The 24,076-nt window shown below is 37.4% G+C and overlaps 3 protein-coding genes and 1 pseudogene across 3 annotated transcripts; all 4 read right to left on the bottom strand.

The window, feature by feature from the left end:
* Window positions 1-1,149: 1,149 nt before the first annotated feature.
* LOC113152002 (duodenase-1-like) lies at window positions 1,150-4,385 on the bottom strand. Its single transcript, XM_026344892.2, has 5 exons — window positions 4,296-4,385; window positions 4,062-4,209; window positions 3,387-3,513; window positions 1,412-1,666; window positions 1,150-1,322 (listed from the first exon to the last, which is right to left on the bottom strand). The coding sequence occupies exons 1-5, from the start codon at window positions 4,351-4,353 to the stop codon at window positions 1,161-1,163; spliced, it is 750 nt and encodes a 249-aa protein (XP_026200677.1). The 5' UTR covers window positions 4,354-4,385; the 3' UTR covers window positions 1,150-1,160.
* Window positions 4,386-6,178: 1,793 nt separating this feature from the next.
* On the bottom strand, window positions 6,179-8,527 carry LOC113152009 (duodenase-1-like). The gene is made up of 5 exons (XM_026344901.1): window positions 8,459-8,527; window positions 8,225-8,372; window positions 7,572-7,698; window positions 6,551-6,805; window positions 6,179-6,459 (listed from the first exon to the last, which is right to left on the bottom strand). The coding sequence occupies exons 2-5, from the start codon at window positions 8,323-8,325 to the stop codon at window positions 6,298-6,300; spliced, it is 645 nt and encodes a 214-aa protein (XP_026200686.1). The 5' UTR covers window positions 8,326-8,372; window positions 8,459-8,527; the 3' UTR covers window positions 6,179-6,297.
* Window positions 8,528-10,443: 1,916 nt separating this feature from the next.
* Window positions 10,444-13,252, bottom strand: LOC113152004 (duodenase-1-like). Its single transcript, XM_026344894.1, has 5 exons — window positions 13,172-13,252; window positions 12,938-13,085; window positions 12,310-12,436; window positions 10,807-11,061; window positions 10,444-10,717 (listed from the first exon to the last, which is right to left on the bottom strand). The coding sequence occupies exons 1-5, from the start codon at window positions 13,227-13,229 to the stop codon at window positions 10,562-10,564; spliced, it is 744 nt and encodes a 247-aa protein (XP_026200679.1). The 5' UTR covers window positions 13,230-13,252; the 3' UTR covers window positions 10,444-10,561.
* Window positions 13,253-19,863: 6,611 nt separating this feature from the next.
* LOC113152550 lies at window positions 19,864-23,627 on the bottom strand (annotated as a pseudogene).
* Between the last annotated feature and the right edge of the window lie 449 nt (window positions 23,628-24,076).

The raw sequence follows: 24,076 nt of genomic DNA, 5'->3' as shown, positions 1-24,076 counted from the left end.
TTGTTTGAGGTTATTGCTGCCAAGGACAGGTCAACCAAAGGTTCACATACTTTTTCCACCCTGCAGTGTAAATATTTACATGTTATGTTTAATAAAAACATGAAAACATATAATGTTTGTGTACTATTATTTGCAGCAGACTGTGTTTTTGTATTGTTGAGAGTTAGATGAAGATCGGAGCACATTTTATAACAAATTCATGGAAAACTCCACGTAATCCCAAAGGGTTCACACATTTTTTCTTGCCACTGTACAGTCTTCTTCTTCACTGTACTGGATGGTAGTGGAAAAGACTCTCTGACCTTCTATCTCTGTTAGCTTGTAGTTTTATTCCTTACATAAAAATAGTGAAAAACTCAGAATTTCAGATTTGTCTTTGTGGAAGAACTGGACACATCCACCTGAAACATTTCTTTTTTCTGAATTCTGCAGCAAACTAAAGAAACTACAAAAACAAAGTTTCCTGTATCACACCTAAACAGACATTTTCGACCGATGTCATCACATTTTTTCTTACTAATGTCATTGTGAGTAGGTTAGAGTGGTGACACCAGCATAGCTAATAATGTAAATTGTCCTAAAATACAAGACCCGGTTGCAAGTTGATGTTGCAGAACATATATGACTAGAAGTACTTGATCCACATGTGATCTTGACAATCCTAAAGTTGTTAATGACTTAATCACTTTAGAGAGTTAAGATTTCTGATCATTCCCTACTTTTACTTTGAGGCCTTTCACATTAAAACTTCTTCAAGAATCTCAAGCAAGTCCAGTTGGCAGTGAGTAATACTTTTGGAGGAACCATAACCTGGTTTACTGAGAATCTCCACAGAGACTATTTGTTTCAGTGCTGTAGTTTTTTAACTCGTGTATAAATTATGTGAATGTAAATTCCTGGTAGCAAGTGAATGTTGGCTGTTTCAAATTTGGCAACAATAGATATGAATATAATATTATAAAATATTATATTGTTGTTACTTGAAAAACATTTTGGATCCTCTGTTGTGGTTATTGAAGAAATTAAATTCAACGTGGTGCTTGAAATATTTTTTATTTTTTATTTTTTAGTCACTCTAGAAGAGTAAACTGAGACACTACAATACATCTACACTACAATAAATGCATGCTGAAGCAGAACATAGCTCAAGATTTCTACTTTTAGCCCTTTGTATGTTTGATGATGTTGTTGATCCAGTCAAGGTATTTTGATACGTCAGTGTAGACGTTTGGGGCATCTGGGTAGTCGCACCTCATTTTGTAGTTGAAAGACACAACACCAACAGCTCTCCCGTTGCACACCAGAGGACCACCAGAATCCCCCTGTAAGACAGAAACATCATTTTTTATTGGTTATTTTATTTAAAAGTCTTATATCACTACTCTGAATGGACAAAAAAACATAAACCCACCTGACAGAATCCTTTGTTTGTACCATATCCACCAGCACAGATGACATTAGCAGGAAGACCAGACCAGTGGTATTTACAGACGTCCAGGTTAATGACCGACACATCCACCATTCTCAGATCATTCTCAATGTGACCATAAGTTTTAGTCATACCCCATCCAGCTACAAGACATTGTTGGTTTTCTTTAATGTTCATTCCCAGTTTTGGAAGTTTAATTATTTGGACTCTGTGGTTCAGTGGAACTCTCCTAGACAACTAGAGACACACAGAACGTAAAAGTTCAAGATTAGTAATGCCAATGTGTTGCAGGCACATGTTTATCTCATGTCATTAGTCAGGCTTCTATTCAATTCAATTTTCAGTTCAATTTAATTTGTATAGCACCAAATCACAAGAGTGACAACTGTCACAAGGTTGATAAAAGACTTCGTGCTAGAGATGCACTGAGGCGGAAACAGAGTTTTAAGTACATGTATTTATTACAATAAAAAGGCAAGTGACAGAGTTGGTGGATTCTGCAGGGCATCAGATGGAAGGGGACGGCATCAGTAGTTTAGGAAAGGAGAATGATGGTTGGAGTGATAGTAATGCTGTGAATAGCAGACCAGGGCGACCGGTGAGGTGTGTCCAAAACCGGATGTGTCGTAGTGTTGTGGAAACGGAAGAGGAAGTAGACCGGAAGGGATAGGCTCTGAGCGCCGCCCAAGATGCCCGACCAAAGGAGGGCACATGGAGTGGTTAATGGTGTCTAGAGTGCAGAAATGAAGTGCAGTGGAGAAATGCTGGGGAGGGACCATGGGTCTAGACAGCAGTACACAACGTCACTGTCCAGCCCCTGTCCCTGATCCTGGTGATACACTAAATCAAGGGGGGAATCAGGGAAGAAACGGGTCGGAGGGAGTACAGGTCCAGTACTGCGAGCAGCGAGAGGAAGAGAACAGATCAGGCGGGATGAAACTCTTTTCTCATATTTGCTCTTAGATCGGTGTGAGACTACCTGAAATAGGTTGGTAATAAATGGCCCTGCTTTTAAAGCAAGGTCAGTAAGGTCATATGGCAGGGAAGAGAAAAACCCGTAAACGGACCAAATACGGGAATGAGGGACAGACAGGGCAGGCGGAGCTGGAAATGTGACAAAAGAAGCCATCTCAAGGCACTTTACAGTGAAAGGTATAAGACCTAAGTATAATTGTATAATGCATTCTATAGAAAACCCAACAATCCCATTGGAGCAAGCACCAGGCTCATGGTGGGCGGCCATCTGCCTTGACTGGTTGGGGTGAGTGGAAAGAGGTGAGAGAAAAGAACAGCAACAAAAAACAACAACAGCAAGCAGAAAAACACTGGGCAGGTTGGTAGGGCCAGTAACTGCACTCTGGAGATATACAGCTCCAGGGTCAAAGATACCTTCAGAGGAGAACAGAGACAGGGCGACAGAGAGGAGGAAGCACAACTACAGGAAAGAGAAGACACAGAGTTAATGCCATTCAGTGGTGACATTTGAATGGATAGATAAGAGGAGAGGGTAGGACCTCAGTAGAGGTCTCCCAGCAGAATAATTTTTAGCAGCATAACTAAGAGATAGTTGAGAGTCACCTGAGCCATCTCTAACTTTAGGCTTTATAATACAGGAATGTTTTAAGCCTAGTTGCCTTCTTAAATGTAGAAAGAGTGTCTGCCCCATCCAGCTACGAGGCACTGTTGGATTTCTTTCATGTTTCTTCCAGATTCTGGAAATTTAACTGTTTGTACTCTGTTGTCTAATGTAACCTTTATTGACAACTGGGGACACACAACAAAAGTAAACTTTTTTAATGTATAATTTCATAGTGTGATTCTTTCCATTCATTAGCATTGCTGAAATGCTGATTTTGGAATATCTGTAAATTGTCATGTGTATATGTTCATCTGTAGTTAGGTGACAGTGCTGCTGAACAACAACAGTACACTACTATAGAATATACAGTATACTTACTTTGAGGAGCATGATGTCATGACCTTTTGAAACTTCCTTATAAGCCTTGTGTTTGTACTTCTGTTTAATAGCTGTTTTTACACCCTTATGGAGATAGTGGGTGCCGAGAACAACACTTGTAGGGTTTCTAAATGGGACATACAGAAGTTAAGATGTTGTCACTACATTTTCTAAAGCTGTTCCCTTAACACGAGACGGAAGTAAAGAAACATAGTTAACTTAAATAAAAGTGCAAGTATTTGCACAAAAATGTTCTACAACAAAAGTAGAAGTACCTCTACACACATTCTTTACTCATGTTGAATTTCTAAGTCGATATTGTAAAATGTGTTTTCGAACACACACAACAGTAGAAGTTGTTCACTATGAAACATTTAAGAAAATCACAAAATAAGTGAGTTATAAAAAGAAAAATAGTTTGCATTAACAGTCTGCATGTGCAAAAGCTGTTAAATAAATGTAATGGAGTAGGAAGAACAGTAACTCTGAACTGTGGCAGAGTTATTGTTGCACAAAATGGAAATAGAAATAAAGTGGTTTATTGCACTATTTTTATTTCCATTGCATGTATACGTAGTTACTTTTCACAAACGCAACAATAAAGAGAATTTAAAATTTAGTTTACATTTAGCTTTTATAATGATTTATAATTACTTTGATCAAAAGGTAACTCACTTGTCGTCACAGTGCGCTGCAGTGAGCACAAAGTCTTCACGGATGAGAAATCCTCCACAAACATGACCATGGTCGTTCTGCACTGAGACCATATACAGCATCGAGTTCTCTGGGACTTTTTCCCCATTAATGATTTCACTCCCATGTCCTGCAGAAATGAGCAAAATACAATATTAGATCATTTTCCCATTAAATGACTTAAGAAGAACATATCTGTTATTTTTTGCATCATACCATTTTGTCCGTGACATGTCAGAACAAGAAGGAGCAGAAGTTTGTGCAGAGCCTTCATGGTGGCGACAAGTCAGTTAACGTGTCTTCTTGTGATGGTAAGCTAGACCCTTTATATAGAGGTGTTGTTTAATGCAAAGTGTGATTATCATCATCTTCATCTTGACCTTCAACCACAAATTTGCAACATATGCAATATGTCGAAGCATTTATCAGCTTCAGAGCCAAATATTTCCCTCAGGAACTGTTGATGTGCTGACACTTTAGATATAAAAAGTAAGACCTTATCGTGTAGCTGTTAGTTTGTGGTAATTTAATACGTTGCAGGTTTGTTATTTCTTGATGCAGACGGTACTGTAGTAGTTAGCTCTATTGCCTCAAAATTAGAAGGAGCTGGGTTTGAATCAGATCACTATGGGTGCTTTTCTGTGTGGAGTCTTCCATATAACAGAGGGTTATACTTTTACATTTTTGCTTCTCATTAAACTGCAGAACGTGAAAGGACTCTTGTGATCATGACTTTATTCTTGTGTTCACCTGAATTCTTAAATTAGGCAGTCAGACAGCATGGTGGTCCTGAGAGGCTTATTTCAGGAATCTTCCTATAAAGTTTGCATGTTCTTCTCGTGCCTCAAGGGTTCTGTCCGTCTTCCTCATGAAACCATAAACTCATCATTTACATCTGTTTACTAGTTTACAGTCTTCTTCTTCACTGTAGTGGATGGTAGTGGAACGGAGTCAATACAATATAAAACCATACATGTAGTCGGTTGCATGTACCTTGATGTATGCATAGTGAATGTTGTATCTGTGTGTGGTTTGCTGTCTCAGCAACCTGCCACACACTTGAAATTATCTGATGTTAAAGTAGCTGATGACTTTTACACAGTCTGTTACATGACTCTTGTCTTCTTCTTTATTTCATTTTGCATTTCAGTTTCTATTTTTATATTGTTTCTATTTTTCATCTTTTTGGATCTTCTCTGACCTTCTGTCTCTGTTAGCTTGTAGTTTTATTACTCACATAAAAATAGTGAAGAACCTAGATTTCAGATTTGTCTTTGTAGAAGAACTGGACACATCCACCTGAAACATTTCTTTGAATTATGCAGCAAACTAAAGAAACCACAAAAACAAAGTTTTCTGTATCATATATCCAAGAACAGAGAGAGGAAACAAGAGCAACAGACAAAACACTGGTGAGGTTGGTAGTAATTGCAGATTGGATACAGAGAGGAAGGAAGAAGAAGCACAACTACTGAGAGAAAAAGACCCAAAACCTAAGTTCATGACATTCAGTGTTGGCATATAAATGAGGAGAGGAGCTAAGTGCATCAAGAGAGGTCCTCTGGAAGTCTCAGTGTAAAGCAGCATGACTTAGTTTGCTTTCACACCTTAGTGCGTTTGCTTTGGTCTGAATCAGTGGATGAGTTTTTTAACTTGGAGCGGATTCCTCTTGGTTCAGTTTCTTTTCACACTGAGAAAAATCCAAGTGAACTCAAATGAGTGACGTCAAATCACGCGAGAACGTTCTCTACTCTTATTGGTCAGATGTGTCTGCAGTGGGAACAGAAAAAGTGTTGTGGACTACTGTATGTTTGTGTGTCAGGACAGAGATAATTTTACAATGAATGTTAACACAGGTTGGTCATCCCCTTGATTATTATTTATTACGTTACCTTGTCCTGCATAGTCATCAGACCTGGTGTCTGTGAGGAACTTCACCTCACGTTTCCACATTTGACCTTAATTGATCCGACAGAATGTTTTCTGTTTGGCAAAGATAGATATTAATAATATAATAATATTATAAAATGTTATATTGTTGTTGCTTATATTTATTACACTTGAAAACACGTTGGATCCTCTGTTGAGGTTATTGCAGAAAGAAATTTATTATTTATTCGTTTTTCAGTCACACTACAAGAGTAAACTGAGTCGCTACAGTACATCTACACTACAATAAATGGATGCTGAAGCAAAACATAGCTCAAAATTTCTACTTTTAGCCCGTTGTTTGTTTGATGATCTTGTTGATCCAGTCAAGGTATTTTGATACGTCAGTGTAGACATTTGGGACATCTGGGTAGTTGCACTTCCTGAAGTTGTTGAAAGACACAACACCAGCAGCTGTCCCATTGCACACCAGAGGACCACCAGAATCCCCCTGTGAGACAGAAATATCATTTTTTATTGGTTATTTTATTTAAAAAGTCTTATATCACTTCTCTGAATGGACAAAAAAAACATAAACCCACCTGACAGAATCCTTTGTTTGTACCATATCCACCAGCACAGATGACATTAGCAGGAAGACCAGACCAGTGGTATTTACAGACGTCCAGGTTAATGACCGACACATCCACCATTCTCAGATCATCCACAATGTGACCGCGAGATTTAGTCATACCCCATCCAGCTACAAGACATTGTTGGTTTTCTTGAATGTTCGTCCCAGATTCTGGAAGTTGAATTGTTTGGATTTTCTTGTTCAGTGGAACCTTTTTAGACAACTAGAGACACACAGAAATTAAAAGTTTCATAACATACTTCTTTGCATGTATTAGACTTCAGGTCTACAAACAATTTCTGGAACAGTATTTTATTTTTTTTTAGAAATGTTTATGTATGTGTTGCAGGCACATGCTTATCTCATGTCATTAGGTCAGGCTTCTATTCAATTCAATTTTCAATTCAGTTTAATTTGTATAGCACCAAAATAGGTAGTGATATGCAATGGTGACATTTGAATGGATACAATAAGAGAAGAGAAGAGAAGAGAAGAGAAGAGAAGAGAAGAGAAGAGAAGAGAAGAGAAGAGAAGAGAAGAGAAGAGAGGAGGAACTCAGTGTATCAGTAGAGGTCTCCCAGCAGAATAATCTAGAGCAGCATAACTAAGAGATAGTTCAGAGTCACTTGAGCCATCTCTAACTATGAGGTTTATAATACAGGAATGTTTTAAGCCTAGTTGCCTACTTAAATGTAGAAAGAGTGTCTGCCCCATCCAGCTACGAGGCACTGTTGGTTTTCTTTCATGTTTATTCCAGATTCTGGAAGTTTAACTGTTTGTACTCTGTTATGTAGTTCAACATTTATAGACAACTGGAGACACACAAAAAAAAGTCGATTTTTATTATGTATAATTTCATATTGTGATTCTTTCCATTCATCAGCATTGCTGAAATGCTGATGTTGGAATATCTGTAGATTTTTATGTGTGTGTTTTCATCTGTAGTTGTATATGTAGGTATGTATGTAGTATATGTACAGTATACTTACTTTGAGGAGCATTATGTCATGACCTTTTGAAAATTGCTGATAAGCCTCGGGTTTATACGTCTGTTTAATAGCTGTTTTTTCAGCCTCTTTGAGATTGTGGGTGCCGAGAACAACACTTGTAGGTTTACTGAAAGGGACATACAGAAGTTAAGATGTTGTCACTACATTTTCTAAACCTGTTCCCTCAACACGAGACGGAAGTAAAGAAACATAGTAAACTTAAGTAAAAGTGCAAGTATTTGCACAAAAGTACCTCTACACACATTCTTTTTACTCATGTTGAAGTAGATATTGTGAAATGTGTTTTAGAACACACAACAGTAGAAGTTGTTCACTATGAAACATTTAAGAAAATCACAAAATAAGTCAGACATAAAAAACGAAATAGTTTGCTTTAACAGTCTGCATGTGTGAACGCTGTTAAATAACTGTAATGGAGTAGGAAGAACAGTAACTCTGAACTGTGGCAGAGTTATTGTTGCACAAAATGGAAAAACACAAATAAAACAAAAGTGCTTTATTACACTATATTAATTTTCATTGCACACGTACTTAGTTACTTTCCATAAATACAACAACAAAGAGAATTTAAATTTTATAAACATATAGCTTTTATACTGATTTCTTATTACTTTGATCAAAAGGTAACTCACCTGTCGTCACAGTGCGCTGCAGTGAGCACAAAGTCTTCACTGATGAGAAATCCTCCACAAACATGACCATAGTCGTTCTGCACTGAGACCATATACAGCATCGAGTTCTCTGGGACTTTTTCCCCATTAATGATTTCACTCCCATGTCCTGAAGAAATGAGCAATATACAATATTAGATCATTTTTCCATTAAATAGCTGAAGAAGAACATATCTGTTATTTTTTGCATCATACCATTTTGTCCGTGACATGTCAGAACAAGAAGGAGCAGAAGTTTGTGCAGAGCCTTGCATGGTGCCGACAAGTCAGTTAACGTGTCTTCTTGTGTTGGTGAAATACACCTTTATATAGAGGTGTTGTTTAATGCAAAGTGTGATTATCATCAACCTCATCTTGACTTTAACCACAAAATTGCAACATATATTGTCTGTACGTCAGCTTGTTTGGCATGTGCTTTTTCAACAACCAGGTGCTTTGATCAGTTATCAGCAACAAATATATCACATATTGAATTTCACAATAAACCAGATAAACTGCATAAAAAATGCAGCTATGGTTAAGAATGCAATGCACTACAGTAATACTTTGACTATTGTTTGACAGCAGCAACAAGGATCATTTTCAAGTTTATTAAGATGGAAAATGAATAATGAAAAATGAAACTAATTCAGTTTGTGACTATTTGGTGAATATACTGAAGCACTTATCAGCTTCTGACATCTGATTCTGACATATCAGATATAAAAACAGAAGACCTTATCTTAGGGCTATACATTTGTGGTAATTTAATACATTGCAGGTTTGTTAGTTCTTGATGCACTGTGCTGTAGTAATTAACTCTGTTGCCTCAAAGTTAGAAGGACCTCAGGTCACTATGGGTGCCTTTCTGTGTGGAGTCTTCCATATAATAGGGGGTTATCCTTTTACATTTTTGTTTCTCATGAGACTGAATAACGTGAAAGGACTCTTGTGATCATTACTTCACGTTAGTTCACCTGAATTCTTATATTAGGCTAGTCAGACACCATGGTAGTCCTGTGAGATTTTTCCTATCAAGTTTGCATGTTCTTCTTGTGCCTTGAGGGTTTTTCGCTGTCTTCCTCATAAAACCATAAACTCAGCATCATTCACATCTGTTTACTAGTGTACATTCTTCTTCTTCACTGTAGTGAATGGTAGTGGAACAGACTCAATGCAATATAAAATCGTACATGTAGTCAGTTGCGTGTACTTTCATGTATGCATAGTGAATGTTGTATCTCTGTGTGTGGTTTGCTGTCTCAGCAGCCTGCCACACACTTGAAATTATCTGATGCAAAACTAGCTGATGACTTTCACACAGTGTGTTACATGACTCTTGTCTTCTTCTTTAATTTCATTTTGCATTTTATTCTTCTCTGACCTTCTGTCTCTGTTAGCTTGTAGTTTTATTCCTTTCATAAAAATTGTGAAAAACCCAGATTTCAGATTTGTCTTTGTGGAAGAACTGGACACATCCACCTGGATCACACCTAAACATACATTTTCGACCGATGTCGTCACATGTTGAGTAGGAGAACACAAACACACCTGATGATGAACATGGTAACCATTTTTTTCTTACTAATGTCATTGTGAGTAGGTTAGAGTGGTGACACCAGCATAGCTAATAATGTAAATTATACTATAATACAAGACCCAGTTGCAAGCTGATGTTGCAGAACATATATGACTACAAGTACTTGATCCACATGTGATCTTGACAATCCTAAAGTTGTTAATGACTTAATCACTTTAGAGAGTTAAGATTTCTGATCATTCCCCACTTTTACTTTGAGGCCTTTCACATTAAAACTTCTTCAAGAATCTCAAGCAAGTCCAGTTGGCAGTGAGTAATACTTTTGGGGAAACCATAACCTGGTTTACTGAGAATCTCCACAGAGACTATTTGTTTCAGTGAGACTGTTTCAGTGCTGTTGTGTTTTAACTCGTATATAAATGGTGTGAATGTAAATTCCTGGTAGCAAGTGAATGCTGGCTGTTTAAGAAGGACACAAATGATTCGTTTTCCCTTTAAATTTATTTTTAACTTAATTACTCTCTATTCAAAGTTGGCAACAATAGATATTAATATAATATTATTAAATGTTATATTGTTGTTGCTTACATATATCATACTTGAAAACACTCTGGATCCTCTGTTGTGGTCATTGCAGAAAGAAATTCAACGTGGTGCTTGAAATATTTTTATTTTTTATTTTTTAGTCACACTAGAAGAGTAAACTGAGACACTACAATACATCTACACTACAATAAATGCATGCTGAAGCAGAACATAGCTTAAGATTCGCCCATCAATTACCCCCAATTGGTGATCTTGTTGATCCAGTCACGGTGTTTTGATACGTCGGTGTAGACATTTGGGATATTTGGGTAGTCGCAAATGCTGTTCATGTTAAAAGACACAACACCAACAGCTATCCCATTGCACACCAGAGGACCACCAGAATCCCCCTGTGAGGCAGAAATATCATTTTTTATTGGTTATTTTTATTAAAAAGTCTTATATCACTTCTCTGAATAGACAATAAGTATAAACCCACCTGACAGAATCCTTTGTTTGTACCATATCCACCAGCACAGATGACATTAGCAGGAAGACCAGGCCATTTGTATTTACAGACGTCCAGGTCAATGACCGACACATCCACCATTCTCAGATCATTCTCAACGTGACCACGAGTTTTAGTCATACCCCATCCAGCTACAAGACATTGTTGGTTTTCTTTAATGTTCATCCCAGATTCTGGAAGTTGAATTGTTTGGACTCTGTTGTTCAGTGGAACCTTTCTAGACAACTAGAGACACACAGAAATTAAAAGTTTAAGATTGATAATGACTAATTTCATAACATACTTCTTTCCATGTATTAGACTTCAGGACTACAAACAATTTCTGGAACAGTATTTTATTTTTTTTAGACATTTAAATCTATGTGTTGCACATGTTTAGCTCACGTCATTAGGTTAGGCTTGTATTCAATTCAATTTTCACATCAATTGTATTTGTATAGCACCAAATCACAGCAGAAGTCATCTTAAGACATTTTACAGAATGAATATATATAAGATGATATGAGAGGAGAGAATAGAAGAGTCACCTGAGCCATCTTTACGTAAAAGATTTATAATAAAGGAATGTTTTAAGCCTAGTTGCCTTCTTAAATGTAGAAAGATTGTCTGCTTGTAAAATATGGAGCTATGAGGTCTTTGAGATATGATGGAGCTTGATTATTAAGTGCTTCATAAGTGAGGAGAAGTGATTTAAACTCTATTCTGGATTTTACAGGGAGACAATGGAGAGAAGACAATTAAGGAGAAATATGATCTTTCTTGTTAATTCCAGTCAGGACTCTCTTTTGGATTCACTGGAGGCTTTTTAAGGAGTTATTGGGACAAACTATTAATAGTGAATTACATTAGTCCAGTCTGGAAGTAACAAATGCATGGACTAGTTTTTCAGCATCACTTTGAGACAGGATGCTTCTAATTTTATCAATATTTTCCAGTTAAAAAATGGCAGTTCTACTTGTTTTATCTATGAAGTAGAAGGAGATACACTTATCAAATATAATCTGAGTTTCCTCACTGTATTACGTGAGGCCAATGGTATGTCATCTAGGGTAAGACAATAATTAGATATCATGTCTCCAACAAAATAACCTATGTCTTGAATTTAAGAGGAATAAATTACCAATGAATCTAGAGCTGTTGTACATGCAAATCTATTTATGAGGTTTGCAGGGAGAATCTGATCTATTTAATTTCTAATATTTATGATTTTATCAGTAAAGAAATTTATGAACTCATTACTACTCAGAGTTTAGTGAATACTAGGCTCAAACAGAGCTGTGACTCTTTGTCAGCCTGACTACAGTGCTGAAAACAAGCCCAGGGTTGATTTATCTAAATTTGTGTAACACCCCCCCACCCCCCCTTTCCAGCTTACGTCGTCTCTGCCATGTATATATTTTCAATTCATCGTCAGTGGGTTTTAAAATGTTTGATGAGAAAAACTAATCATTACACCAGAGAATATTTACTTACTTTGAGGAGCATGATGTCATAACCTTTTCCAACACTCTCATAAGCATCGGGTTTGTACTTCTCTTTAATAGCAGTTTTTTCTGCCCCTTTGAGATTGTGGGTGCCGAGAACAACACTGGTAGGGTTACTGAGTGAGGAATGAATCACAGGTTTTTAGTACTTTTATAATATTGTGCAAAGAAGCAGTGCAGGAAATGTGCACACATGTCCATACTTCAGTAAACATGCACTTTTACTTAACTACTCAGTAAGAGAGACACTTAAATATCTTCACACATTAGAAACCAAACTTTTTAAAATAAAAAAAAACCCTTTACATTTGTGCTCTAAACATAAAATGCACAGGTAAAAAGTACAGCAAAGAAAATGTCCTAGTAGTGAACAAAAATAGAAAACTATCATGCAAAGCAGTTTTGTAGCAGAGTAATACTAACAACTACAATATACAAGTAAAAAAGCAAAAGTACTTGACTCGTTTTTTCAGTATTTAAATAAATGTAGTTAGTTATTTAATAAATGTAACAAATAAACAACCAAAAATATTGTTAAAAAGTTGTATATCTCTAGTTTTTTTTTTTTTATTGATTGACATTTTTTGTATTTATTTATTTATTAACCGAAAACTCACCTGTCGTCACAGTGCGCTGCAGTGAGCACAAAGTCTTCACTGATGAGAAATCCTCCACAAACATGACCTTGGTTGTTCTGCACTGAGACCATATACAGCATCAAGTTCTCTGGGACTTTTTGCCCATGAATGATTTTACTCCCATGTCCTGCAGAAATAAGCAAAATACAATATTAGGTAATTTTTCCCATCAAATGGCGGAAGAAGAACATATTTGTGTTTTTTGCATCATACCATTTTGTCCGTGACATGTCAGAACAAGAAGGAGCAAAAGTTTGTGCAGAGCCTTCATGGTGCCGACAAGACAATGATTTAGTCTTCTTAGGATTGTGAAGTAAACCTTTTTATAGAGCTGTTTGCTTTATATGATGATCATCAACCTTATCTTGACTTTCAACCACAAGCTTTGCACAGGTTAAGTCTTGAAACTTGTACTATCTCTGCATCATATGGTTTTGTATCTAGATTCTATCAGTTAGAGAAATTATATAACAGTCTGTCACAATAAGTACAATTTTCTTAATAAAAAAGAATTTAAGACACATTCAGACTCTTGAGTTAGTTTATTCTGCACCTTCCGGACCTCATTCACTGTATATACAACGTATTAATAGTAAAGTAGCAGATTCGAATGCTTTTTACCTGTTACCTTTTGGCTGTTGTGGTTTGTTTGATGAAACAATTCTTTGAATTCTTTCTCAATAAACCAGATTAACCACAGCACCAGTATTGGAAACCAATACATTACTGTACCACAGCCAATGTACCACTTTGACTATTATTTGACAGCAGCAACAGGCGTCATTCTTGAATATATTTAAAAACTGTCTGTGATCCTTCAGTGATTTCAATTATAAATATTACATGCATCCAGTTTCATGTCCTGAGGCTCATACACACACCTCTATAGAGCAGATAGCAGGATGGAGCCTGTGCACCACTTGCATTCAAAAATAAATCTTCTTGCAGGGTTGTGCTGAGCTGTGCTCATGTTTATTTCAGCTTAAGATTATAACAACTATTAAAACGACTCATTCCTGATTAATTTCTGTGTTCTCCTTAATGTTGCTCCCTCTCTTCATTCACAGTTTAGCTCGCTTGATCACCGCTCTCTAGGGAGAAAGGGTCTATGTTGCATTTACTAACAGCTATGGATAAATTTAAACTGGCAATGTCTACCTCTCGTGACAGCGACAATCTTACTCTCACTGTTGAAGTAATGAGTGAGAGTAAAATAAAGACACAGCATTTAAAGGAATAACTCTTAACCAAGACTCGGGTACCTCATTTCCCGTTAAGGAGCCGTTCTGTTTAATCTTGCAGGTTTCTAGATTCTCTGCTGGTGTGAGCTGCAGATTTCAAGCCTGAGCCTGAGTTTGAGCCTAAGTTTGAGTCTGAGCGTAAGCCTGAGCCTTCTGTTGCCATCAGACACTATGTGTGGTCTTCTTATCTCTGATTCCCTGGCATTCTACCATTTTGCCAGCTTAAAAATACGAATAAGAATAATTCAATAATTCAATAAGTCATATTTGTAGGCCCAACACTAGTACCACTAATTCCACTTGTGTTTACGTACTTAAACATTTACTTACATGGTGTATAATAATGACCAGATACTCAGTCAGTCTCCCTGGTGCTGTAGATGCTATCCATCGATTTTATTTTGATGTCTGCATGTATAGACACTGATAAATGTTTTGGTTTGTGATAACTTGGGTGAACATGGTATCTGTAATTTTGCTTTTTTTTTTTTTTTTGCTGTTTGCAGCAGCCGGACACACATGCTCTAGATAATGTGATCAGTACTTGATGTCTGTTGCATGACTCTTAGTCTTTTATTTCCTTTTACATTTTAGTTTTCATTTGTGTGTGATCTGTTTCTCTATGATATATTATTATTATTATCTATATTTGTGAATAATATTCAACAACATCAAGTCATTAGAAACATATTACATTTTAAAATACGTGGATCATCTGTTGAGGAAGAAATTCTGTGATCTGTGATCAGAGACAAATATATAACAGTCTGTTACAATAAGTACAATTATTTTACTATAATCAGTCCAGTATAATCGTGTGCTTTCACGTATGCATAGTAAATGTGGACTGACTCAGTAGAGAGTCGCTTTAAAACTCTATTTAAACTCTAAAACTCCACAGGAGCAGCTTTTACAATTGTATTCAGTTAAGATCTCGTTTTCTAGTTAAATATATGAGCAACTTTTTTATTGTTGTTTGTTTCTGAGAGTGGACTAAACAGACTGTAAGATCTAAACTATTTTTGCCCTGGACCAAAAATGAGCCAGGAGTTGATCCAGCATTCACGTTGTAACAGAACATGAAAAAGAAAACATTTATGGAGAATGCAAGACTACAGGCAGAGTCTTAACAGACTAGTGCTTGGTCTCTTTATCTTTATAGTGTGTTGGTCACAGTCCAGTGTCCCACCCCTAGTCTTTGGAGTATATATCTTTACCTGATCTCCTCTGTGCAGTCGTTGATTCCACTAATCACCTGTGATGCCACTCTACTGTGTTCTGAGTTATTTATCTCCCTCTGTTTAGTCCTGCAGTTGCCAGGTTGCCTGCTGCTTTATGCTGCAGACTTCAAGCCTGAGCCTCCTGCTGTCATCAGACGTTATGTGTGCTTTTGCCATCTTTGAACTGCTGGGACTCACCATTTGTCCAGCTTCCCCTCTCAACTTGCTTCTTTCCTCTGTTTTCTTTCCCCTCTCAACTTGCTTCTTTCCTTTATAATATGTAAAATTCCACATAGGTTGTTGTTTATTTGCTGGGTGCAGATCTGTACCGAGCAGTTACAGTGTGATTGATTGTCGGTGAAGATTCTCATTCGTCCAGGTGAAGTTATCTAGAAGTTGAGTCGTGGCAACTGGACTTCCTCCGTTTTTGGCTAAACGTTTTCACCACTCATCCAAGTAGCTTCTTCAGCCTAACGATAGTTGGTTGGAGCCAACAAATTTATGCTCCAGGTTTGGTTTCACCAAAGCCTTGCATTCACAACTACACCAGGGTGGACACACCTAACAACCCTAACAGGCTTCTTTGCCATTAACTTAGTGTGAGTGATTGCAAGTCTATGAATATTTAGATTTGTGGTTATCTACTAACATTTTGATGACAAGATACTCAGTCTTCCTGGTGATGTCAAAGAGATGCTATCCATGTATTTTATTTTGATATCTGCATATTCGGACGCTAAGAAATGTTTTAGTTTGTGATAACTTGGATAAATATAGTAAGGAAGTTTCACTGTTTGTTGTCTGTTGTTCAGTTCATCTTTTATAGACAACTGGAGACACAAAAAACTGTCAATTTTTCAAATGTATAATTTCATGGTGTGATTCTTTCCATTCATCATCATTGCTGAAATGCTGATGTTGGGATATCTGTAGATTTTGATGTTTTATTTTCATCTGTTAAACAGTAAATTACCATAGAATGTACAGTATACTTACTTTGAGGAGCATGATGTCATGACCTTTTGAAACGTCCTTTGTACTTCTGTTTAATATCAGTTTTTTTCCCCATTAATGATTTCACTCCCATGTCCTGCAGAAATGAGCAAAATACAATATTAGATCATTTTCCAGTTAAATGGCTGAAGAAGAACATATCTGTTTTTTTTTTGTTTTGTTTTTTTTGCATCATACCATTTTGTCTGTGACATGTCAGAACAAAAAGGAGCAGAAGTTTGTACAGAGCCTTCATGGTGCCAACAAGTCAGTTAACGTGTCTTCTTGTGATGGTGAAATAGACGTTTTTATAGAGCTGTTTTCTTTAATGCAAAGTGTGATTATCATCAACTTCATCTTGACTTTTAACCACAAATTTGCAACATATATTATCTCTGCATCAGCTTGTTTGGCATGTAGTTTCTCAACATCCAGGTGCTGTGATCAGTTTGAAACTAATATATCACATATTGAATTTCACAATAAACCAGATAAGCCACAGAGTCATGGTCAAGAAACCAATGCACTACAGTAATACTTGGACTTTTGTTTGACAGCAGCAGCAAGCTTCATTTTCAAGTACATTAAGAATGGAAAATGAATAAAAACTGAGTGAAAATCAACAGAATTGTAATTGTACAGAATTTTGAAAGGAAAGCCAACTTGATGTGGCCAGTTCATCACAGCAACAGATAAATACAGTAAGCAACTAGTTAGTGAACATACTGAAGCACTTATCAGGTTTCGAGCCAGATATTTCCCTAAGGAACTGTTGATGATGAACCAACAACCAGAGTTAAAAGAGAGAAAATACATTCAAGTTTCCAGAGAAATGATTCCAGATGAAAAATGATATAGTTTAGTGTTACATGTACAACAACAGTATGCTGACATCTTAGATATAAAAAGTAAGAACTTATAATGTAGCTGTTAGTTTGTGGTACTTTAATACATTGCAGGTTTATTTGTTCTTGATGACGACACCATGCTGTAGTACTGTATTTAGCTCTGTTGCTTCAAAATTAGAAGGAGCTGGGTTTGAAGTCTTCCATATAACAGAGGGTCATACTTTTACATTTTTGTTTCTCATGAGACTGCAGAACGTGAAGGGACTCTTGTGATCATGACTTTATTCTTGTGTTCACCTGAATTCTTATATTAGGCAGTCAGACAGCATGGTGGTCCTGAGAGGCTTATTTCAGGAATTTTCCTATCAAGTTTGCATGTTCTTCTCATGCTACAAGGGTTTTCTCTGTCTTCCTCATAAAACCATAAACGCAGCATCGTTCAAATTACTAGTTTACAGTGGCAAAAGCAAGTATGGGCACCCTTTGGGATTACCTGGAGTTTTGCATGAATCGATCATAAAATGTGCTCTGATCTTCATCTAACTCACAACAATACAAAAACACAGTCTGCTGAAAATAATAGTACACAAACATTATATGTTTTCATGTTTTTATTGAACATAACATGTAAACATTCACAGAGCAGGGTGGAAAAATAATGACTTCTCCAACCTTGAGTCCAATCAGTGTGATGATATTGGATGTGTTGCTGAAAGCTGTCCTGCCCTTTAAAAACAAACACCAGTTTTGGGTTTACTGTTGCAGCACTGTTGCTATTCTCCCTAGGCGTGGTCGTCCTGTAAAGATGACTACAAGAGCACAGCGCAGAATGCTGAATGAGGTAAAGAAGAATCCTAGAGTGTCAGCTAAAGACTTACAGAAATCTCTGGCACATGCTAACATTTTTGTTGACACAGATACAATAAGGAAAACATCAAACAATAATGGAGTACATGGGAGGACAACACGGAGGAAGCCATTGCTGTCCAAAAAAAATATCGCAGCACGTTTGAAGTTTGCAAAAGATCACCTGGATGTTCTACAGCACTACTGGCAAAATATACTGTGGACAGATGAAACCAAAATTGAGTTGTTTGGAAAAAACGCACAACACTATGTGTGGAGAAAAAAAGGCACAGCACACCAACATCAAAACCTCATCCCCACTGTAAAACATGGCAGAGGGAGCATCATGGTTTTGTGGTCAACAGTTTTGTGAAGAGGAGTGGTCCAAAATTACTCCATATCGTTGTGCAGGTCTGATCTGCAACTCCAGGAAACGTTTGGTTGAGGTTCACATACTTTTTCCACCCTGCACTGTAAATGTTTACATGTTATGATTAATAAAAACATGAAAACATATAATGTTTGTGTACTATTATTTGCAGCAGACTGTGTTTTTGTATTGTTGAGAGTTAGATGAAGATCGGAGCACATTTTATAACAAATTCATTGGAAAACTCCACGTAATCCCAAAGGGTTCACACATTTTTTCTTGCCACTGTACAGTCTTCTTCTTCACTGTACTGGATGGTAGTGGAACAGACTCAACACAATATATAACCGTACATGTAGTCAGTTGCGTTTACTTTCATGTATGCCTAGTGAATGTTGTATCTGTGTGTGGTTTGCTGTCTCAGCAGCCTGCCACACACTTGAAATTATCTGATGTAAAAGTAGCTGATGACTTTTACACAGTCTGTTACATGACTCTTGTCTTCTTCTTTAATTTAATTTTGCATTTCAGTTTCTATTTTTATATTGTTTTTATTTTTCATCTTTTTGGATCTTCTCTGACCTTCTATCTCTGTTAGCTTGTAGTTTTATTCCTTACATAAAAATAGTGAAAAACTATTTCAGATTTGTCTTTGTGGAAGAACTGGACACATCCACCTGAAACATTTCTTTGAATTCTGCAGCAAACTAAAGAAACTACAAAAACAAAGTTTCCTGTATCACACCTAAACAGACATTTTCTACCGATCTCATCACATTTTTTCTTACTAATGTCATCGTGAGTAGGTTAGAGTGGTGACACCAGCATAGCTAATAATGTAAATTATACTAAAATACAAGACCCAGTTGCAAGCTGATGTTGCAGAACATATATGACTAGAAGTACTTGATCCACATGTGATCTTGACAATCCTAAAGTTGTTAATGACTTAATCACTTTAGAGAGTTAAGATTTCTGATCATTCCCTACTTTTACTTTGAGGCCTTTCACATTAAAACTTCTTCAAGAATCTCAAGCAAGTCCAGTTGGCAGTGAGTAATACTTTTGGAGGAACCATAACCTGGTTTACTGAGAATCTCCACAGAGACTATTTGTTTCAGTGAGACTGTTTCAGTGCTGTAGTTTTTTAACTTGTATATAAATGGTGTGAATGTAAATTCCTGGTAGCAAGTGAATGTTGGCTGTTTCAAATTTGGCAACAATAGCTATTAATATAATATTATAAAATATTATATTGTTGTTACTTGAAAAACATTTTGGATCCTCTGTTGTGGTTATTGAAGAAAGAAATTCAACGGGGTGCTTGAAAATTTTTTTTTTTTTTTTTTAGTCACACTAGAAGAGTAAACTGAGACACTACAATACATCTACACTATAATAAATGCATGCTGAAGCAGCACATAGCTTAAGATTTCTACTTTTAGCCATTTGTATGATGGATGATGTTGTTGATCCAGTGAAGGTATTTTGATACGTCAGTGTAGACGTTTGGGACGTCCGGGTAGTTGCAGTTCATGTGCCTGTTGAAAGACACAACACCAAAAGCTCTCCCGTCGCACACCAGAGGACCACCAGAATCCCCCTGTAAGACAGAAACATCATTTTTTATTGGTTATTTTATTAAAAAGTCTTATATCACTACTCTGAATGGACAAAAAAAACATAAACCCACCCGACAGAATCCGTTTTTTGTATGATATCCACCAGCACAGATGACATTAGCAGGAAGACCAGGCCATTTCTCTTGACAGCGCTTCAGGTTAATGACCGACACATCCACCATTCTCAGATCATTCTCAATGTGACCATAAGTTTTAGTCATACCCCATCCAGCTACATAACATCGTTGGTTTTCTTTAATCTTCATTCCCAGTTTTGGAAGTTTAATTATTTGGACTCTGTGGTTCAGTGGAACTCTCCTAGACAACTAGAGACACACAGAACGTAAAAGTTCAAGATTGGTAATGCCAATGTGTTGCAGGCACATGTTTATCTCACGTCATTAGTCAGGCTTCTATTCAATTCAATTTTCAGTTCAATTTAATTTGTATAGCACCAAATCACAAGAGTGACAACTGTCACAAGGTTGATAAAAGACTTCATTGCTAGAGATGCACTGAGGTGGAAACCGAGTTTTAAGTACATGTATTTATTACAATAAAAAGGCAAGTGACAGAGTTGGTGGATTCTGCAGGGCATCAGATGGAAGGGGACGGCATCAGTAGTTTAGGAAAAGAGAATGATGGTTGGAGTGATAGTAATGCTGTGAATAGCAGACCAGGGCGACCGGTGAGGTGTGTCCAAAACCGGATGTGTCGAAGTGTTGAGGAAACGGAAGAGGAAGTAGACCGGAAGGGATAGGCTCTGAGCGCCGGCCAAGATGCTCGACCAAAGAAGAGCACATGGAGTGGTTAATGGTGTCTTGAGTGCACGTGGCTGATCTCAGTGGAGAAATGCTGGGGAGGTACCATGGGTCTAGACAGCAGTACACAACGTCACTGTCCAGCTCGTGTACTGATCCTGGTGATACACTACATCCGCAAACAAAACACAGGGTGATAAATACGGTCCTTGGTCATACACAAAAATCGAATCCTCATAAATCATCCGTGATAAACACAAGGTCTACAATCCAAAGACAGAGTGAGAGGGAACAGCCCGAGATCATACACAGGTAGATTCAACACTGAGACAGAGCAGGGGAATATGGAGGGGAATGGTAGCAAGGACAAGTCCGTGACTGAGAGGAGGGAAAGAACAGATCAGAAGGGACTAAACTCACAGCAACGGAGATACAGGCGGAGATGGGTCAGAGGGAGTACAGGTCCGGTAAGGGAATTCAGGAAGAGATGGGTCAGAGGGAGTACAGGTCCGGTAAGGGGAATCAGGGAAGAAACGGGTCGGAGGGAGTACAGGTCCGGTACTGCGAGCAGCGAGAGGAAGAGGGAGAGAACAGATCAGGCGGGATGAAACTCACGCTACTGGAGGGTCGGTCCAAAGCAGGGTCCAGGGCAGGCAGAGTCCATAACAGGATGGCAGTCTAATATTAATGCGGCATATTTTTGCTCTTAGATTGGTATGAGACTACCTGAAATAGGTTGGTAATAAACAGCCCTGCTTTTAAAGCCAGAGAGCAAACAAGCTGCAGTCAATCAGTAAGGTCATATGGCAGGGAAGAGAAAAACACGGAAATGGACCAAATACGGGAATGAGGGACAGACAGGCAGGCGGAGCTGGAAATGTGACAAAAGAAGTCATCTCAAGGCACTTTACAGTGAAAGGTATAAGACCTAAGTATAATTGTATAATGCATTCTATAGAAAACCCAACAATCCCATTGGAGCAAGCACCAGGCAACAGTGGAAAGGAAAAACTCCCTTTATGGTAAGGAACCTCTAGCAGAACCAAGCTCATGGTGGGCGGCCATCTGCCTCGACTGGGTGGGGTGAGTGGAAAGAGGCGAGAGAAAAGAACAGCAACAAAAAACAACAACAGCAAGCAGAAAAACACTGGGCAGGTTGGTAGGGCCAGTAACTGCACTCTGGAGATATACAGCTCCAGGGTCAAAGATACCTTCAGAGAAGAACAGAGACAGGGCGACAGAGAGGAGGAAGCACAACTACAGGAAAGCGAAGACACAGAGTTAATGCCATTCAGTGGTGACATTTGAATGGATAGATAAGAGGAGAGGGTAGGAGCTCAGTGTATCAGTAGAGGTCTCCCAGCAGAATAATTTTTAGCAGCATAACTAAGAGATAGTTGAGAGTCACCTGAGCCATACCTAACTATAAGGTTTATAATACAGGGATGTTTTGAGCCTAGTTGTCTACTTAAATGTAGAAAGAGTGTCTGCCCCATCCAGCTACAAGACGCTGTTGGTTTTCTTTCATGTTTCTTCCAGATTCTGGAAATTTAACTGTTTGTACTCTGTTGTCTAATTTAACCTTTATAGACAACTGGGGACACACAACAAAAGTAAACTTTTTTAATGTATAATTTCATAGTGTGATTCTTTCCATTCATTAGCATTGCTGAAATGCTGATTTTGGAATATCTGTAAATTGTCATGTGTATATGTTCATCTGTCGTTAGTTGACAGTGCTGCTGAACAACAACAGTACACTACCATAGAATATACAGTATACTTACTTTGAGGAGCATGATGTCATCACCTTTAAAAACATTCTTATAAGCCTCGTGTTTGTACGTCTGTTTAATAGCTGTTCTTACACCCTCATGGAGATAGTGGGTGCCGAGAACAACACTTGTAGGGTTTCTGAATGGGACATACAGAAGTTAAGATGTTGTCACTACATTTTCTAAAGCTGTTCCCTTAACACGAGACGGAAGTAAAGAAACATAGTTAACTTAAATAAAAGTGCAAGTATTCGCACAAAAATGTTCTACAACAAAAGTAGAAGTACCTCTACACACATTCTTTACTCATGTTGAATTTCTAAGTAGATATTGTGTTTTAGAACACACACAACAGTAGAAGTTGTTCACTATGAAACATTTAAGAAAATCACAAAATAAGTGAGTTATAAAAAGAAAAATAGTTTGCATTAACAGTCTGCATGTGCAAAAGCTGGTAAATAAATGTAATGGAGTAGGAAGAACAGTAACTCTGAACTGTGGCAGAGTTATTGTTGCACAAAATGGAAATAGAAATAAAGTGGTTTATTGCACTATTTTTATTTCCATTGCATGTATACGTAGTTACTTTTCACAAACGCAACAACAAAGACAATTTAAAATTTAGTTTACATTTAGCTTTTATAATGATTTATAATTACTTTGATCAAAAGGTAACTCACTTGTCGTCACAGTGTGCTGCAGTGAGCACAAAGTCTTCACTGATGAGAAATCCTCCACAAACATGACCATGGTCGTTCTGCACTGAGACCATATACAGCATCGAGTTCTCTGGGACTTTTTCCCCCATTAATGATTTCACTCCCATGTCCTGCAGAAATGAGCAAAATACAATATTAGATCATTTTCCCATTAAATGACTTAAGAAGAACAAATCTGTTTTTTTGCATCATACCATTTTGTCCGTGACATGTCAGAACAAGAAGGAGCAGAAGTTTGTGCAGAGCCTTCATGGTGGCGACAAGTCAGTTAATGTGTCTTCTTGTGATGGGGAAAAAGACCTTTTTATAGAGGTGTTTGCTTTAATGCAAAGTGTGATTATCAACAACTTCATCTTCACCTTCAACCACAAATTTGCAACATATGCAATATGTCGAAGCATTTATCAGCTTCAGAGCCAAATATTTCCCTCAGGAACTGTTGATGTGCTGACACTTTAGATATAAAAAGTAAGACCTTATCGTGTAGCTGTTAGTTTGTGGTAATTTAATACGTTGCAGGTTTGTTATTTCTTGATGCAGACGGTACTGTAGTAGTTAGCTCTATTGCCTCAAAATTAGAAGGAGCTGGGTTTGAATCAGATCACTATGGGTGCCTTTCTGTGTGGAGTCTTCCATTTAACAGAGGGTCATCCTTTTACATTTTTGCTTCTCATTAAACTGCAGAACGTGAAAGTCTCTTGTGATCATGACTTTGTTCTTGTG

The sequence above is a fragment of the Anabas testudineus genome, chromosome 4 (assembly GCF_900324465.2).
Source record: "Anabas testudineus chromosome 4, fAnaTes1.2, whole genome shotgun sequence".
In the NCBI taxonomy this organism is placed as follows: Eukaryota; Metazoa; Chordata; class Actinopteri; order Anabantiformes; family Anabantidae; genus Anabas; species Anabas testudineus.
The sequence above is the reverse complement of the archived record's forward strand: the minus strand, read 5'-3'. Positions and strand labels throughout refer to the sequence as shown.

Coding starts and splice junctions, on each gene's coding strand:
- LOC113152004 (XM_026344894.1), bottom strand. CDS start 13,229: ATGAAGGCTCTGCACAAACTTTTGCTCCTTCTTGTTCTGACATGTCAC. Junction 13,086..13,171: donor GACATGTCACGGACAAAATG/GTATGATGCAAA, acceptor TTATTTCTGCAG/GACATGGGAGTAAAATCATT. Junction 10,718..10,806: donor CAAACAAAGGATTCTGTCAG/GTGGGTTTATAC, acceptor TCTGCCTCACAG/GGGGATTCTGGTGGTCCTCT.
- LOC113152002 (XM_026344892.2), bottom strand. CDS start 4,353: ATGAAGGCTCTGCACAAACTTCTGCTCCTTCTTGTTCTGACATGTCAC. Junction 3,514..4,061: donor GCAGCGCACTGTGACGACAA/GTGAGTTACCTT, acceptor TGTCCCATTTAG/AAACCCTACAAGTGTTGTTC. Junction 1,323..1,411: donor CAAACAAAGGATTCTGTCAG/GTGGGTTTATGT, acceptor TCTGTCTTACAG/GGGGATTCTGGTGGTCCTCT.
- LOC113152009 (XM_026344901.1), bottom strand. CDS start 8,325: ATGCTGTATATGGTCTCAGTGCAGAACGACTATGGTCATGTTTGTGGA. Junction 7,699..8,224: donor GCAGCGCACTGTGACGACAG/GTGAGTTACCTT, acceptor TGTCCCTTTCAG/TAAACCTACAAGTGTTGTTC. Junction 6,806..7,571: donor ATGACATAATGCTCCTCAAA/GTAAGTATACTG, acceptor GTGTGTCTCTAG/TTGTCTAAAAAGGTTCCACT.